Source organism: Neophocaena asiaeorientalis, unplaced genomic scaffold, assembly GCF_003031525.2.
Source record: "Neophocaena asiaeorientalis asiaeorientalis breed wild unplaced genomic scaffold, Neophocaena_asiaeorientalis_V1.1 scaffold812, whole genome shotgun sequence".
Classification (NCBI taxonomy): domain Eukaryota; kingdom Metazoa; phylum Chordata; class Mammalia; order Artiodactyla; family Phocoenidae; genus Neophocaena; species Neophocaena asiaeorientalis.
Window position 1 is genome coordinate 1055545 of NW_020172176.1, and position 18410 is coordinate 1073954.

General features: G+C 48.0%; 1 protein-coding gene across 1 annotated transcript in view; it reads right to left on the reverse strand.

Moving 5' to 3' along the window:
- Window positions 1-1006: 1006 nt before the first annotated feature.
- Window positions 1007-18410, reverse strand: part of CLCN4 (Cl-/H+ antiporter 4) — a 37402-nt gene continuing 19998 nt past the window's right edge. The window contains exons 8-12 of the mRNA XM_024757048.1: window positions 17864-18409; window positions 15756-15942; window positions 14860-15258; window positions 8100-8316; window positions 1007-1547 (exon numbers count right to left, since the gene is read on the reverse strand). Of these exons, the coding sequence (XP_024612816.1) occupies window positions 1457-1547; window positions 8100-8316; window positions 14860-15258; window positions 15756-15942; window positions 17864-18409 (1440 nt within the window). The 3' untranslated portion in view covers window positions 1007-1456. The remainder of the gene's footprint in view (window positions 1548-8099; window positions 8317-14859; window positions 15259-15755; window positions 15943-17863; window position 18410) is intronic.

The window sequence follows — 18410 nt, forward strand, 5'->3', positions numbered from 1 at the left end:
AGACAGTCCTGAGTGCCCACCTCCAGGTTTCTTATGCAGCTCTTCATTGTGTGTTCGGTTTTCTATTACTTGCAGCCAAATGCACACCTGACACATCAATATCCAATGATGAGAATGAAAAGGATGAGGATGACTCGGTGAAAAGGGAAGAACAAAGACGAAAGTGAAAGGGCAAGGGGGATCAGTCTTACAGAGATCACCCAGTGGACCTAAGAAACACAACTTCCTTCCCACGGGCAAGACAGAAGTCCTGACTAAAAGAATAAATGTATCATAACGTTCAGTTCAAAGACACCCAGTGCTCAAATTGGCTGTCTGGAATTTTACTCTGTCCTTCTGCGCTTTGATTGCTAATATGAAAGTACATCTCACACTTTAAAGCTGGATGTTTTGCACTCTACAGAGAAGAGAATGGAACAGATTTAGAATCAATTTAGCATTTCTCTTGCAACCCATTTGGAGGAGTTCCCACAGAGAACTCGTCTGCCTCACCCTCTCGGCAGCCATATTTAATAGGATCTGAGAGGAAAAATAAGTAGTAACACTGGGTAGCCTGTTATGACTCTTGTATATGCTATTTGGAAATTCAGCCACTACAGCAAGCTGGCAGAATATAGGACATGGCCCTTGGAAAGCGCTAGACTGATCAATATTTAAGAATGCCCAGGCAACAGCAACAAATAAATGAAGCAAATGCGATGGGGATGCAAATCAATGATGGGTATGTATACCCTCAAAATAAGCACGAATCCCTTTTCGTGGCAGGAAACAGTGCAGCACTAAATGCTCGACAGTTCATCGCGCAGTCCCAAGACGCTGGTCTTGCATAGAGAAATGATTTCTTCATACTCAACATGGCAGGTGACCCAATGTTGGTTCAGAAAGCAATGGATAAGCAAAATAACAGGCTGAATACAGGAGCCAGCAACGGCTGGTCACGAGTGAACCCACTAGCATACTTGCAGCTTTCACTACGTTCACATTTAATTTTTCTTTTCCAACAAAGTAAGTGCAAATATCTTTAATCTGATTCAGTAACATAACAGCCAAACCTCAGGAACCAATAAATAAGGACACTGACACGCCAATACCCCTTGGCCTTTCAGACTCAAAGCTTCACCAACACCAGCCTTCAACAGGAGGGGCAAATGTTTCTTGACTCAGCAATTGTGTTCCATGTCCTTGTACAAACCATATCATTTACACCCACCCACGTGCCCCCACAGTAGTTACTAAATTCAGAACACAGCTTGAAACTCATAAGGGGTTAAAGCTATAAAATGCCTACTCGCCAATGTATTTTTTCTAAGTTTCATTCTTCTTCCCTTCCTTTTAAACAAAGCTTTTGTTTCTGCTGCCCCCAGTGCATGACCGTTCATTAGGATGACATATCATTTGTTTATTTCTTTTCAAATGACACAGTTGTATTTTTCTCAAAGAAACTGCCATCTTGTTTCTAATTAAACATGATGGATTCAGGGTCCTGGTTTGCCATCTGGGCCATATGCCTCAGAACATCCTTTTTCGTGATGATGCCAAGAAGTCTCCTGGAGAAGAAACAAAATAGAGAAAAGAGGTCAGCCTCGCAATACCGACTCATGCCTGTCCCTAATCCCCAGCGCCCTTTCCACCGGAGCACAAGGAGAGACATTTCCCAGCCTCCCTTGCGGAGGGGTGGGTCTAACTGAGTGAGCTCTGGCCAATGGCGTGTGGGTGGAGGTGAGAGATACCCCTCCCGAGTCTCCTGCACATTTCCTCTCTCCTCATCTGCCAGCCCAAGACAGAGGAGCCAGTGAAGGGCTCTGAGGTCACAGAGGACTGAATCAGGTGTCACCAGATTCAAAGACCTGGGTTCTGGAATGGCTGTGTGGTGCAAAGCCCACACCTGCTGCAACCCACACTGGAGTGACGTGGGAGAAAAATTAACCTTTATTGTGTTCGGCCACTGAGATTGCAGGCTTGTTTATTACAGCAGTAGGCCTATGATGACTAATATGCTCCCCTAAATTCCAAGACTATAATCAATTAAAAAGGGCTTACAAAAGCCATTGTCAAAACGTGACCACACCGCAGAAATTCCAAGCGTGGGGCATTTTAAGCATAAGAAATTTTAAGATAACAATCGGTTCTATTTTAAATCTATCTTACTGGAAGGGTAAAGTTTGACATTCATCTCTGACCATATATGTAAATTACCTGCTCTTCCAAAATTCCATGGCTTTCAACTTACAAAAATGATGCCACTTCTCAGGGACCCTGGTATAGAGACACCTATACTGTATACTGCCCAACTCCAGGGAGCACCACTGACAAACTCGACAACGTAAACAGTGCCCCTGGATCATGCCTCACTCTCGATTTTATTAAATACTTAAATAACCACCTGCTGGGGTCAAATCATGGCCCCTGGGTAAAGTGAAAGGTTTGAAAGAAGGGGATGTTTGCAAGTTCTTCAGAGAAAAGAAGTTCCATTGCCAAATTAGTTTGCAAAACGCTGCTCACCATGTCTCCATCATCCCCAAGAAGAGGAGAATAGGGAAGTAAAGGACGGCAGTCTCACCCTGGAATACTGTACGGCTATTGAAATGACAGGTTTCTACTCTGTATCTGGGTAAAATGATGATACACCAAAAAAATCAGAAAACACAACTGTAATACACTGTCATTTATTTAATTAAAGCCGAACTATGAAACTCATCTCTTACTAATAGGAAGTGAACATGAAGAGGGGCCGCAAGTACCTGGAGCAGTACCCCAGTGACAGCTGGTGAAAGGGACACTGGTTAGTGAAACTGTCAGCCAGAATTCTCACTTCCTTGTCCCTGACCACACTGGACCTTAACCTTGAAAAAGCGATTGATTTCTTGTATTCGTTTCCCAATCTGTCACACCGGGGTAGACAGCAGATACTACCTCTGCCCCTCCATCTATAGGAATATCTTCAGGTGATAGGAAAATAGCAAAAAGGGCCTTTAAAAGCATGCTAAACAAAAAGAATAATGACAATACAGATGACAAAACACTGAAAGAAAGCACCATGACTAACATGATAATCAAAAAAAAAAAAAAAGATGGGGAAAAAATGTAGCAAGCACAAAAGAATTAGAAAATCAACATTTTGCAACCCCCAATGTAATAATTAGTTTAGCCAATAATTATCGATGGATTCCAAAACCATCAGGTAAATGGTTGCTGGAAAACAGAAAATTCACATGGTCTCAAAGTATCCCTCCACAGATTACGTACAAAGAGAAAAATGTCCCTTTACTACAGAGGGCTCTGGCCATCCCCACCTCATCCCAGTGATGGAGCTTATCACCAACAAAGTCAGAAAAGCTGACGTTATGACATCATCTACATTGGAACACTGCCCGAAACTCGAAACTACTTAAACCAAATCAAACCATGAGGAAGCAATCAATCAAATTCAGAATGTGGGACTACTGGTCTGGATTCTTAAAAAAAAAAAAAGAATCTATGTCATAAATATCAAACAAAAAAGGCAGGGAGCCGTTCTAGATAAAAAACAAAAGAGACAAAACAACCAAATGCGATGTCTGAATCTTGAAGGAACTCTGGACTGAAATTTGATATGAACTAGGTATTGAGTGACATATTGAGTTACCATTAATTTTGTGTAATTATGGCTCAGTGGTTATGTAAAAGAATGTCCTTAGTCTTAGAAGATGTATGTGTCATACATAATTGGCAAAACTTGGAAGCAACCAAGATGTCCTTCAGTAGGTGAGTGAATATACAAACTGGTCCATCCAGACAACGGAATATTACTCGGCTCTAAAAAGAAATGAGCCATCAGGCCAGGAGACGGTGTGGAGGAGCCATCTGAGAAGGCTACACACTGTGTGATTCCAACTCTAAGACATTCTGAAAAAGGCAAAATAATGGAGACAGTAAGAGGCTCAGTGGTTGCCAGGAGGTAAGGCAGGGGAGGGATGAACAGGCAGAGCACAGAGGACTCTAAGGGCTGCGAATCCTAATGTAAACAATGGATCGTAGTTAATAATAACATCTCAATGCTGGCTCATCAACGGCAACCAATATAACACACAAATGCAAGACTTGACAGTAAGGGCAACAGAGAGAGGACCAGAGAGGGAACTCTGTACATTCTGCTCAATTATGCTGTAAGCCTTAAACTGCTTGAAAAATAAAGTCTATTAATTCAAGAACACAAAATTCTTAGGGGGAAGAAAGTGGTTGCCTGAAAGGGGGTGGGTGGTGAAGGAGGACAGAGCCAGGAATTGTTCCTTCCAGCTATTTAGAGCTACTTGACTTTAACAGTGCTCATAGATCACTTCAAACACATTTCTAAAATTTATAAAAATACAGTAAAATCAAAGATGCCCCATAAAACAAGATGCTATTATACTAAACCTGCCAAGCTGAGTCTGTGTCCTGACAGAGTTAGCCTGGTCTGCAGTTACAAGGCACCATACACTAGGTAGGTAGCTTAACAACAGAAAGGTATGTTCTCCCAGTTCTGGAGGCTGGAAGGCCAAGATCAAGGTGCTGGCAGGTTTGGTTTCTCCAGAGGCCTCTCTCCTGGGCTTGCAGACACCACCCTTTTGCTGTGCCCTCACATGGCCTTTTTCTCTGTGCAAGCATCCCTGGTGTCTCCTCTTTTTCTTTTTTTTTTTTGCGGTACGCGGGCCTCTCACTGTTGGTGGCCTCTCCCGCTGCGGAGCACAGGCTCCGGACGCGCAGGCTCAGTGGCCATGGCTCACGGACCCAGCCGCTCCGTGGCATGTGGGACCTTCCCAGACCGGGGCACAAACCCGTGTCCCCTGCATCGGCAGGCGGACTCTCAACCACTGCGCCACCAGGGAAGCCCCTCCTCTTCTTTTAAGGACACCAGTCCTATCAGATTAGGGCCCCACTTTTATGACCTCATTTAACCTTAACTACCTCCTTAAAGACCCCATCTCCAAAGACAGTCATATTGGAGGCTGGAGCTTCAACATACGAATTCAGGGATGGGGTGGGGGGGACACAGTTCAGTCCATAACGGTCCTTCAACTCCCTTTAAAATCAAAAAGGAATAGTTAGAAGGCAAGCAGCTTACGCCTAAAATACACCGCTAAGAAAGCTGCGATCATCAGAGAAGTGGCAGCACGTGAAAAGGTGACACACCTTCTCATCCGCGGTGGGAGGAGTTCCGTGGCTGGCGGCCACCAACTGGCAGACACTCCCTCAGCTTAAAAGGCTCTTTTGTTCTTGCGGACATTTCTTTTCTACTTGAAAGCCTGGCTGAGGACACTGCCCTCCAGAACACCTGGGGAACACCACTCAAATTGGATGACGTCCATGTTCCTCGGTAGATGACAAACTCCTTGATTTTTTTTTTAAATGCTTTTTGAGCCTCCTCCAGTTCTCCCTCACATAGACGCTCAGTAAAAGCTGATGAAACCAATGCCGCTTTGAGAAAAAACGACTTGTTAGCACACACAGACACCCTCCCATATCTATAAAGCCCGGGTTTTGTTCCCTTACAGTCATCCTGGGCATAATATCAAAAGGTCAGGCACATGCAGTCCTGACAACCCCGTCTTAAAGCTTGGTAACTATGTCTGAAAGTCAAGCTGGTTACAATGGCTCTGGGGAAACATGAATTCAGGAGCTGCCTTGGGTTCTGGCATAAATTGTGCCTGGCCTGCGACAATAAATATCAGAAAAGAAGAAAGTTGAACATCCTCCCAAAAAGAGGCAGCATTAAATCCAGCGGGGTTTGTTAGTGGTATGACATGTCCTACTTGATATAAATCAAGTGTTTAAACTTCCAGCCCCTTTGGGTAGCAGTTCAAGTGAACCTGTGGAATGATAAACAGTCCATCTATGACCATGAACATAATTCACATTAGAGCAGCTGGGCTCCTGTGAGAAGGCCACACCCCAAGGCCCACCTAGCAGGGCTTGGTGGAAGCTGACACCATCTCCCCTGCTCACTTTTTCTTTCTAGATCCTCTGTGGAGAAAATCCCAAATTCACTCTTCACCACTGGAGGCTTCCTAGACTCTGGCCTTAGGGAGACAAAGACTTCCCTGGCTCATGGTCTGCTTTCAGGATCACCTGGGAGCCCAGGCCCTGAGAAATCCTGCAGACAACGCAAGTCAAGGGTACGAGCTCGAGTGCTCGGCCTAGAGCAGGGAAGGCACATGGCGATGGAATACATCAAAAACGCGAGCTGGCTTGAGCCGTGCCTGCCCTGGCTCAAAGCCCGAGAAGATGAAAGGCCCCGCAAACAAGGATCTCTTGCCAGCACTAATGTATCAGCATCTGTGTTTGTTTAAAATACGTAGAGCGAGAGAGAGGGTGCGATTGTTTTCTCGCAGAACATTCGGAGCCAATTTCGACACCCAGATCTTCACAGGAAAACCTCATGGGGCTCCGTGAGGTGTGAGCGGGCGTTGAGGGCAGCATTTCCTGCCAGAACTGGAGATTCCAATGATAACTGACATTGGATTATTATTTTAAAGGAAAAGAGAAACTGCTATACACTTGAGACGACAGGGGTGATCACGGTGGTATTTCTGCCGAGCGCTGGAAATTCAGGTTCATCTGTGGGCTTCAGCAGTTTGCAAAGTGGGGACCCCAACCAGCAGTAACCTCCGGGAGCTGGTTAGAAATACACATTCTCAGGCCCCCTCCCAGGTCGGAGGGGTCAGTAGCTGCAGGGGGGCCCAGCACTCTGGGTTTAACCTAGAGGTTTACTCCTCCGGGGGATTCTGACGCCTGCTCAAGTTTGAGAACCACTGAGTTCCTATAAAAACCACCAGCAGAGGGCTTCCCTGGTGGTGCAGTGGTTGAGAGTCCGCCTGCCGATGCACCAGCAGAAATGACCTCTAGCCTCAAACACTTATTTATTTGTTCCTTATTGATTGCCCCTCTCCATGTGCAAGACACACCCCAGCTGCAGTCAGAGCTAAGAAGGACACTCGTCCCATTGGCCGAGAGTTCTCTGGGTCAAGTGCAAATTCAGCTCCTTGCAGAGCCATGAGCAGGGCGGCAGGAGGAAAGCCTGGCACCGATGTCTCCACAGCCCATACCCCACCTCCCAGCCCCCAGCCCATAAAGGAATCAACTGGGCAGACAATCCTAGGTTCCGGGCTACCTGGACCCAGCCAATCTCTCGCTCCACCCAAGCTTCTGAGGCCATGGAATTTAAGGAGAGCCCCTGAGCCCAAGCACGGCCCACGGAGCACTGCACCTCTCACATCATCACGAAACTTTGCTCTCTGCAGTGCTGGTTTCCTGGTTCATGATAACACAGAGCGAGAGCAATATGGCTGCGGCAGAGACGATGCCATGGGCCACCAAATCTCTCTGCTCTGCGATAACGTTTGAACACGTGAAGTTGTTTCGAACCGACCGATGTATTAGGGAGTAATTTGAGCATACTGTGAACCTCACGTTTGCTTATGGGTGATTTCATCCACAGGAAAGTCCAGGAGGACAGAGAAAGATGCCCCGGCCAGGAGCACCCAGGGGCATGGGAATACTCAGCCACAGCCCTCGCGATGCCCGCTTCCACAAGCCAACCGCGGGGCTTTCTCAAGGTGAAGGGGCCGTAAACGGCCTTTTTGATACACTTCTCAACCATTTAATGTGTGTAAATGTCTGACCGCTTTTATGAGATTGCCATCTCTGCTTTTATGATCTGTCACTGACAAAGTGTTCGAGCGTTGTGCACCTAACCCTATCTTTCTCATCAGCCCCGAGATCCTTGTTGCTCGTTTCTGCAGAGCACCGTGATGTGGAGGAAAGTGTCGTCACATCGCAACGTCACAGCAGGACAGACCGAACCTTCTCCCAGAGCCAGGACCACTGCGGGCGGCGGGGGAGCCACAGCCCCTCCCCGTGGGCTCCTCCCCTCGGGACTCCACCTTCAACCTCAGGGCAGAGACAGCAGCCCCACCTGGAAGCCTGAGTACCAAGCTCGCTGGCAACTCCTCCTCCTGGGCTCACCTACGGACATCTCTTCCGAGCACTGCCACCCACCCCCTGCCCCGGTCCCCGCCAGTCCCCCAAAGGCTGAGCCCGCGTCCCCTTCATCTTGTTCCCCCCAGGGTCCCGCCACTCACCCGCTCCGCGTCACCAGGCACTGGCGGAGCCCCAGCTTCCGGAAGATGTCCACCACCGTCTCCATGGGGGTGTGGTCCGTGACGGTGAAAGGGCTGAGGTTCAGGACGCGCCGCAGCTTCAGGGGCTGTGGGCTGTTGGCGGGCAGCTCAGGGGGCTCCTCGGTGAAGTACATGACCGAGTCGCTCACGATGCCCTCCTGCCTCTGTCTGGCGTTCTCTGCAATGGGCGAGCAGGACAGTGAGCCTCACGAGACTCCCTTGCGGAGTCCCTTCCCCCACCCCATCCCACAGCAACATGCGACTTCCCTCCCCCAGCAGCCTAGAATCCCACAGAGGAGGGGCGCGGAAGGCAGACTCTACATTCTTAACGAGGAGCTTCAGCCAAACATCTGTGAAACTGGCATCTCTCTCTCTCAAGCTAATGCTGTGCGAGACCCCCCTGCTGTGACCTGATCATTCCCTGCCAAAGTCTTGCAACGCGGGCCTGACCAGGCTACTTCCTTTAGCGAAATGCACTGCTTCTGCCTGGAGGCCAGGGCGCCCAGCTGGCCCAGGGCCTGCCACCCTTGCTTTCCTGACACACCTTCACCTCATCAGGGGCTGAGGTTTGACGTGAAAAGAAACCTCACTTAGCTGCCCAATGACCTTAATACATGGTTTGGTTTTTTTTTTTTATAACAAACTAACGTATAACTGGCCCAGATGGCATTATAAATCCTGAAAGGAACAAGAAACCAAGAGAACCATCCTAGGCTCAGAGCCCAGAAACGCAGTTCAGTCTAACTATGACCCTTGGGACCAAAGAAATAACCCTAGAAAAGCTGCATTCCCCCCACTCCTTGGATCGCCTCTCTTAAATATGGGCCATTTGGTGGATTTCTCAAAGAAAGATAGTAAAACTGTTATGGTAACAATTAGCCTATTTCTATCTGTAGGCGGGCCCACGTGAAAGAAAGTTGAAGAAAAGTAGGGTAACAGGAACTCATTAGAAATACAGCTTTATGCGGTACTAGAAACCTAGGCTATTTTAAGTCACACATGAAATAAATCCATCGGTCTCAAGATATTTCTCCAAGGCGATTTTCCTTCTGTTGGAATTTTAATCTTTCTTTTGCTTCATGGGAAAAGGTTAGGGAACATGTACAGCAAGGCTTGCCTTAAAATGGATCCTGCTTTCTATAATACATTTTTTTTTTTTGCCTTCTCAAAGACTACTATTCACCTATATTGTTCTTTGAAAAATAAAATTCTAACTGCTGGCTCTAAAGCGATGTATTGCAACAGAGTACTGTAATGGTAAACTGGCAGCATTCGGGGTCAGACTGAGTTTGAAAAAGGGTCTCTGTTTAAAAGGGGAACAGAGGGCCCGCTGGGCAAATGCCTGCACAGTATGCGGGTCAGGTTCAATCGAGTTACATCAGATGGAGTACAATTCAACCACAAACACCAGATGACATTGATGCACAACATGTTTTCAGCCGTAGATGCCACACAGTAGACACTGTGCATTTCTCTCCTAAATCGAGATGGCTCTGTCCTGAAATGCTAAGGTGGCGGCAAACAGTCATTATCGCTCATTTTCATAGACTGATTCTCTAAAAGTCCCATGCAACAGGAATCCCATCTATTTCAACAATCCAGTTGAACATCAGGATTGGATCAAGCCACAAAACCCAATCAAGAACTGATCACATGGATTTGCTGAGCCCCCTCATAAAACCAAATACAACCTAGCCAACTGTCAATTCACTTGGTGAAATGAATAACAAGCTTCTATTGCCTCTGAATCTACCGATTGAGTTAGAAGCCCTGATTCGAACAGCACCTAGCTCCGTGAATTCTTGATCAGCACTGCAATCCCAGTGCCTGCACAATGCCGAGAATACAGCAGACACAAAACAGGTATTTGCCAAGTGCACACATGTGTCAGTCAACCAACAAGTGGATGAACGAGTGGGTAGGTCTACTGAATGTCGGTGTCCTTGGCTCTGCCTGTCATGTAGAACAGAGCCTATCTCACAAAGGAGGCATTAGGAAGGAAAGCCCCGAGCTATCCACTGCCAAACAAGAATCAAAGGCAACATCTGGGGTCAGAGCCGGAGACCTGAGCAGCGCTCCTTGGTACTCCCAAGAGTAGCAGCTGTGGCTCTCTCCAGAAGGGCTCTCTGTGAGGCCACTTTGGAGCTCTATTATAAAGACCTATCTTAAAGCCTTGATTGAACTTTGGGTGTGGAGGTACGACGAACAGCCAAAAGCTGGTGAATGGAAGAATCAGCAAGAAAGCTCTCCTCATCTCTCCACTGGGGGAACCATCTACTCCCACTTTGGACAAGAAATCATCTGTCACCAAAATGCCTGCAACAAACTCCAGCATGAAAGTTCACAGAGGGCAGAGCCTGGCTGCTGTCATCGCTGTGCTCCCAGCTCCCGGGACAGCACCAGCACATGGTGGATGCTACACGAAATATTTCCTGTACGAAAGGGTAAACCAAGCCCTCACCCAGCACATGATCCAGTGCTATGAGAGTATAGGCTCCCAGACCCCAGGGACTCATGGGAACCTGTGTTAGAAAAGAAGCCAAAAAAAAAAAAAAGCCCAACATTACATGTGTAAAAGGCCTAAAAGATAAGAAAAGCGCTAAATATTAACCAGAGCCTTCTACGGTGTTGAAAATGTGGGCACCTTTTTAATTTTCCCTTTGCTTCTGATTTCCCCAACATTCTGAGTATTACTTTTACTTTAAAAAATGTAATAAACTTCATTTTTGTTGTAAAGATCATTTTTGTTACGTCTAAACTTTTGTTAGCCCCTAGACTTTTTAAAATTGTTGTTAGTATTGGGGGTCTGCCGTTCTATTCTACCACAACTACCATCAGTGGCTGCAGCTCCTGAAAAATGATGTACCTTTTACGAGTGCCTGTTAAGGTCATTCAACCTGACATTCCACTTGCTAGCAGCAGTACGATCATAATGCCAGGTGCAGGGAGGGTAATGAGGGAAGTGTTGATAAAGTGAATTCCACAAACTGTGATAGGCCAAGAAATTTTAAAAGACTGGAAATAATCACATATCCAGTAAGTGATTACAATGGCTTTAGAGCAATGGTTCTCAACTGGGAGTAATTCTGCCTCCACCCTCAGGGGACATTTGGCAATATCCGGAGACATTTTGGGGTCTCATAACTGGGGGGATGGGGTTGCTACTGGCCTCTAGTGGGTAGAGACCAGGGATGATCCTACAGTGCACACGACAGTCCCTATCAACAAAGAATGATCCAGCCCCAATGTTAATGGCGTTAAGGTTGAGAAACTCTAATGTTTTTAGGGAGGTAATACGCTATCATCCTGTGCGTTAAAAATGCTTCCATAGGGACTTCCCTGGTGGCGCAGTGGTTAAGAATCTACCTGCCAATGCAGGGGACAAGGGTTCGAGCCCTGGTCCGGGAAGATCCCACATGCTGTGGAGCAACTGAGCCCGTGCACCACACAGCTGAGCCTGCACTCTAGAGCCCGCGAGCCACAACTACTGAGCCCACGCGCCACAACTACTGAGCCTGCGTGCCTAGAGCCCGTGCTCCACAACGAGAGAAACCAACGCCGGGGAGCCACAACTACTGAGCCCACGCGCCACAACTACTGAGCCTGCGTGCCTAGAGCCCGTGCTCCACAACGAGAGAAACCACCGCAATGAGAAGCCAGCCCACCGCAACGAAGAGTAGCCCCCGCTCTTTGCAACCAGAGAAAGCCCACGCGCAGCAACGAAGAGCCAACACAGCCAAAAATAAATTAATTAATTTTTAAAAAAATAAGAAAAAAAATGCTTCCATAGATAAACAACACGGTCCTACTGTATAGCACAGGGAACTATATTCAATATCCTGTGATAAACCGTAATGGAAAAGAATATAAAAAAGAATGAATATATCTATAGGCATAACTGAATCACTCTGCTGTACAGCAGAAATTAACACAACATTGTAAATCCACTCTACTTCAGTAAAAAAGTCAAAATAAAAAAAATCTTTTTTAATTTTAAAAAAGCTTAGGCAGATGCCAGACATCAAAGGTTAAAAACATGCTTCCATAAAACAGACGTAATTGACAAGAAAGGTTAAAATGGAAAATTAGAAGCAACTATAGTGGTGGTCAGTACAAAGGTGATGTGTTAAAAAAGTAAAAACTATTTAGAAGAAAAAGCAGATGATTTTCTGACAAGTTATAGTTTATAAGGCATGCAGAAGTCCCTCTGCATGTATTTTTTCATCCCCAGCAGAAAGAAGCAGATGCCACCACTGTTCTCCATGGCCTATCCCCATCATTAACAAACAGCTCTCCCAGGAAGAAGCCTTTTTATCCCTAAAGAACCCGTCCAACAGATCTGACACGCATCTTGTTCAGTTCTGGACATGGATCCCTTTCTGCAAGTGGGCCTCTTCCACATGCTGGAGAATCACCATCAAATCATCCACCAGGCAAAAAAAATGAGAGTTCCCTTAACTCTGGCCCATGACTCTAACTTTCCATCCCTTTAATCATCTTTGCGGCTTCCCACTGAGTCCTTTCTGGATCCAGCCTCACTTAACTGTGGAACTCAAGACTAGAGGAGCCTGAGCCTGCTGAGCACAGAAAGAGCCTCGTGTTTGCAGAGAGCACCAGGAGGTAAACTCCCATCTACCAGGAGCTTGAACAAGGGCCACATATGGCCCTACGTGTGAGTACGTCATGGTGAAAGAGCCACGTTTCTGAGGTGCTGTGACTAATGGCTCTCCAGCAAAGACAACAGCTATGGTTTGGCATTCAAGAGATAGGCTGAAAAGACATTTTCACCTTCACAGGAGCAACTGACACCTTTTTAAACATGACACGTGAGAAAAAAATCTTTGCCTCACTTACTACTCTTTTCTTATCTTGGATCTATGTAAAATCTCTGCTCCTCAGTCCCCTGAAAGGGAAATTGGCATGGGATCGTTACTAGCTAAATGCTTACGTCCTATTTCTATATTCGCAAAGGGGCGTCTAAGTCTGCAAATACAGGTAATGAATTTCTCCACCGGAGTACAGGACTTTTCTATATCCACGGAGCAGGAAAACAGCTTTTCTCACTGCTCACAGCCAAACACTCCTTGCTTTCCCCGCAAACCATGTAAATGGCAGCTTCCACACTCTTATTGGTCTGATGGAAAGCATAAAGGTATTATTTACACCCCATGTTGCCTCTTCAGACATTCCAAACATAGCTTCTAGGAGGGCACTGGGTTGGCAAGCTTAAATTTCTTCTCTAACCGGCTGATGACAATTACTGTTTCCCACTTGATTACAGTAATGGGTTTCAGCAAAATTAGTAAGCTCTCTCTTAGCAGGTGTGCCTGGAGCTACACAATAGGTAATGGATTCCGTGACATTTATTACTACAGTGTTTAAATTTCAACCTTTGCTTAAAAGATTTTAAGGACTGAATAAATTTTTAAAGCCTGCTGATTACATTAATTTAAAACAAACCCAACCGTACTATACAGCTTTTTTTAAAAAAAAAAAATCTCATTATTTATAAGGCAATGGTTATGCCTAAAGGCACCTACCTGTTAAGCAACAGGACGTATAATAAAGAGAAGCATCATGGAGCACTTAAAGCACAAATGTACTTTCGTGTCTAAAACATAAAATCAACTTGCTTTGGGGGAGGGAAATATGTTTGAGCAACAAGCTAAAATTAGAGGCTATATAGCTTATTTAAACTTATTTTTATAAAGCCTTTGATGAAGATACTTTAAAAACATTTTACAAGCTGCTTAACATAGCGAAGAGGTTTTAGAAATTCAAAGGGAGAGCCTAAGAAATAGTTAACAAAGGGCAGGGATAAGCTAAGGTGTGTTCCCCGTGGGGCGTTCTACCATCATACCTGAAAAAGTGCCCTTGGCAAACTTCACAAATGTCGTGGAAGTACAGTCATCAAGGGCACACGTGAGCCATGTTGTGGGCCCCAGTGTACCGTGAGATGCAGGGGTGCTGAGCCGGCGCGCATTAGTGTTTACCATGCGCCGCGGATGCGCTCTGCGGCTCCCTGCCCGTGCTGCATCAGGAAGTCCGGAGGGACCACCCTGGGGGAGCCCCGCTAAGGCCTGCTGACCCTCCCTCCTGGCCTCCAAAGACTCACACCCCGCCCTCTGCCTGTGGAATCCTCCCACGTCCTGCTCCCCTTCCAAGGCGCTCATCCCTGGGCCACCGGGAGCCCCGGGCTTCTCTGAGCCGCCCGTGTCAGGAACATACGGCTGGGCATCATCCCCTCTCTGCTCTCCCAACTCAACAGCCTGCCCCTCGGCCCAGCTGATCCAGTTAGCGCACGAGGAGGAAAAGCATCCCACGGAACTGACTGCACCCACGTGGGTCTCTAACTGATGGCACCGGACATCGTGGCGAAGTGAAGGGCTTGAGCGGCGCCGAGGGAGGCGTCTGAGGCAAAGGGCTCAGCATCTGAGTCGGTCAGCCTGCCTGGAAGTCTGTCAGTCCCTCACGGTGTGACTTGGGGGCAGCAGCAGCAGCATTGAGAGGGAGCTCGGGAGAAATGCAGAGTCTCGGGTCCCACCCCAGACCTACGGCATTCTGGCCAGACGCCCAGGTGAAATGAATAAGCATTAAAGCGTGAGAGACCCTGGGCTGAAGCCCTCCGACCCTCGTGCACTCCGTCGAACCTCTTTGAGAATGTCGGGGCACAGAGGTGCCATTCGTCTCCGTGAAACGTGAGCCTCCCTGCTTTACTCACTTATGGCAGGAATCAGCTCCCTCCTCTGGGCGAACCCGATGAGGCGCTCCGAGTCCCTGGAGACGACCACGGGGAAGCCGTTGTAGTCCGTCTCCTTGATGAGCGTCTCCACGTCCTCGACGGTCATGCTGCCCTGGGTGAGCACGGACAGCGGCGGCTCCCCCCGCCTTGGCCGCATGACGTCGGTGGCCAGCGTGCGGTGGGTGAACTCGTCCTTCACGTCCAGGAACGGGTACCCATTTAAGTGGATGTGGGCCTCGTAGATGCCTTCCTTCCCAAAGGCATCAGCCACCCACTTGCTGGTCACGGCTGCCGCCATCAGGGGCACGATGTACTCGAGACCACCCGTCAATTCAAACATGATGACCACCAACGACACCGTCATCCTGGTAACTCCACCTGCAACCAAAGGGAGGAATGAAATTGGAGGACTCGACTCCACACCCGCAAGAGGACATGAACTGTGGAAACCGAGAAGCTGGCTCTACCCTCCTGGCACCTGTTCTACTGAGACAGTCCGACACGGCGCCCAGGCTCGGACCTCTGGGACAGAGGCCAGGCTCGGTAAACACAGCCTTGCATCAGGAGCCGTAAGTCACATCTCCCTGAGGGGCTTTTCTCCCATGAGGGACAGAGAGTTGTCTATTCACCCAGGACCACACGCCTTGCTTTTTGGTGAGTGGAGCCTACTTGGGCTTTGCAGGTTTCTGACTCAGCAAGCATCGCTCTCTACCAGAAGCCCTCGAGCTGGAAAATTGCAGAGACTATCCACTACTGTAGATGGTACAGCTGCAAGATGGTGGAGACCCCATCAGCCTGGGTCCCTGGATGACTGAGCAGAGAAAAGCCCTCTGCTACTCACATCACACGCACACACACACACACACACACGGTACCTAGGCAGGCGGCAGCTCCCACCATGGCATAGAGCCCTGGGGTGACGCAGTCTGCTCCGGGCCTGCACCAATTCCTAAAGATGATCCAGTCGTGGTGATGGTAAGCCAGTTGCTCCACGCCAATTCCCACCATCCTGCCTGCCATGGCCCCCACAGCCATGCTGGGGATGAAGAGACCGGACGGGATCTGCGGGGAGCGCAGGGGAAAGAAGCATGAGGGAAGGGGGCCCCGTTCCCGCCGCCGGGAAACTCAGGCCCCCCTCGACGAGCTTGCATTTTGCTTCGGTCTTCAAAGGAGGGGCAACGCTTCAAAACATGGGTCACCTGGGAAACCATGGGACCAGTGATTTCACCTGCTTGGTCGTATCTACTGTGACTTGGAGAAAATGCAATTTTACACTTTCATTTCCTCGCCTTCAAAAGCTGGCCTAGTTTGCCTGCTGTGGATAAAAGAATGATAAGCCCCACTGCAAATTACATTCAAACTGCACATCTGTCACTTGAGATACTCACCACCTTCTCTCTCCCCTCACGTGCCATTCAGATTAGCTTTTAAAATTAAATGTCAAGCCACAGCATGAAAATGGAAGAGCAAGGCCTCAACTGTTCACAGGTCAAAGAAGCTAAAAGCATCAGTGTAGCTGCCCTGCATCTTCCAAAAACCTTGGCACAGGCTTACTGCCCTTTTGTATGTACAGTGGCCAAACACCTGTCAGAGAGAGATGGGGGGCAGGTCCGTCTTCCTAACAAAGTCCATTTTCCGAAAAGTATTCTGAATATTTTCAAGCCAGGCTAGATGAAGCAAAGAAACAGACCATGGAAACTGAAAGGCCTTGGTAATAGCGTATTTTATATTTTGCTGTATGAAAAACATGTTCATTTCTCTAGTGATCAGACATGTGCTACAGAACAGACTTGACTCTGTGGAGACTGCATGTGACCGCCGATCCTGACCGGGAGCTGCATTTATGTCACCCCTACCCACCCCCACCCCCCAGCTGTCATCAACCTGAGGATGCAAGTGGATCTTTACCCAAATTCAAGTTAAGTTTGGATCCTGGGGTGTGATTTCCAGAGTGTGAGACATTCCTGAGGAAACTGTTCCTTTCTGAGCACCCCTTATCCCCCCGTCATTTAATCCCCTGTAACTTCAAAGCAGACTTCTCCCAGCAGGCACCAGAAGAAAATAAATCCCTTTGCATCAGAGACAGTCACCTGTTTAATAACGTTCATCCTTCCTTGTTCTTAAGGCAAAAATTCAGGTTTGTGTTTGACCACTGCACCCAAGTGCACAGCTTCTCAGACTTTTTTAATGTTTTTTTATTTTTACTTATTTTGGCTGTGTTGGGTCTCAGTTGCGGTACGCAGGATCTTTCGTTGCTGCGACAGGTTTGTGTTTGACCACTACACCCAAGTGCACAGCTTCTCAGACTTTTAAAAATATTTATTTATTTATTTTGGCTCTGTCGGGTCTCAGCTGTGGTACGCAGGATCTTTCATTGCTGCGCGCGGGCTTCTCTCTAGTTGTGGCATGGGGGCTCCAGATCGCGTGGGCTCTGTAGTCTGTGGCAGGTGGGCATAGTTGCCCCTCAGCATGTGGGATCTTAGTTACCACTAGGGATTGAACCCATGTCGCCTGCATTGGAAGGCGGATTCTCAACCACTGGACTACCAGGGAAGTCCCTAGACTTTTTTTTTTTTTAATTCGTAAGAATACCACAAAAAGCAATAGTCATGGAATACAAGTGGGTTCTGGGGGGTTCCCAGCGTTCTGCTCCTGGCCCTGGGTGCTGGTCACACAAGTGTGTATGTTTTGTGAGAATTCACCAAGCTGTACACGTCTCCATATGAATGATATACTCCAAGCCTTAGCTTCTTCTTCACTTGTAAAATGGGGTTATAAGTCTCTATTCCATAGGCTTGCTGTTTATCACAAGCGTTGTTTCTTGTTGATTAGAAGACTGTCAAGTGCCCTGCGCATGAGAACGTTCAATAAGGTCACCTCCCCTTTTCCCCTGGTCACAATCTTATTCTGGGGACTAGGGTGCTATCCCCAGAAGGACAGAGGTTGCCTCCCTCCTCTGACACCTTCCCTCTCCTTCACTTACCTTCATGCCAAAGGTAAATATGGTAATGACGATTTTGAAGATCAGCGCCAGGGCCAGCTGCCACATGGCCGTGTAAACTCCGACCCCGGCCGGGCGGTCGGGGATGTCGTCCACGGGCCGCGTCATGTTGGGGTCATTGATGTAGTCACAGAGCTGGGAGGACTCGAGGGCCCCGCAGTCATTGAAGAGCTCGGATATGAGCTCACTCGTGCTGCGGCGCGTGTAGGGGTTGGGGTAGGCGACGATGGCAGTGATGGCGGTCACCGCGATGACCTCCAGCACCGGGTACTTCCCCAGCTTGGTGGTTTTGCGCCTCCTGCACCAGGCGATGTTGCAGCGGATGAACAGGGTTCCCCACAAGCCCCCGAAGACCCCAAGCAGGATGAAGGGGAAGAGCTCGGCCATGTACCAGGGCGTGTGATACTCCACATAGAAGAGGACGAGGCGGCTGTTCCCAAAGGGATTGATGGATCGCAGCGTGAAGGCTGCCACCAGGGCCGCAAAAAAGGACCGCCACAAGGTCTTTAAGGGAAAGTAGTAGCTGACC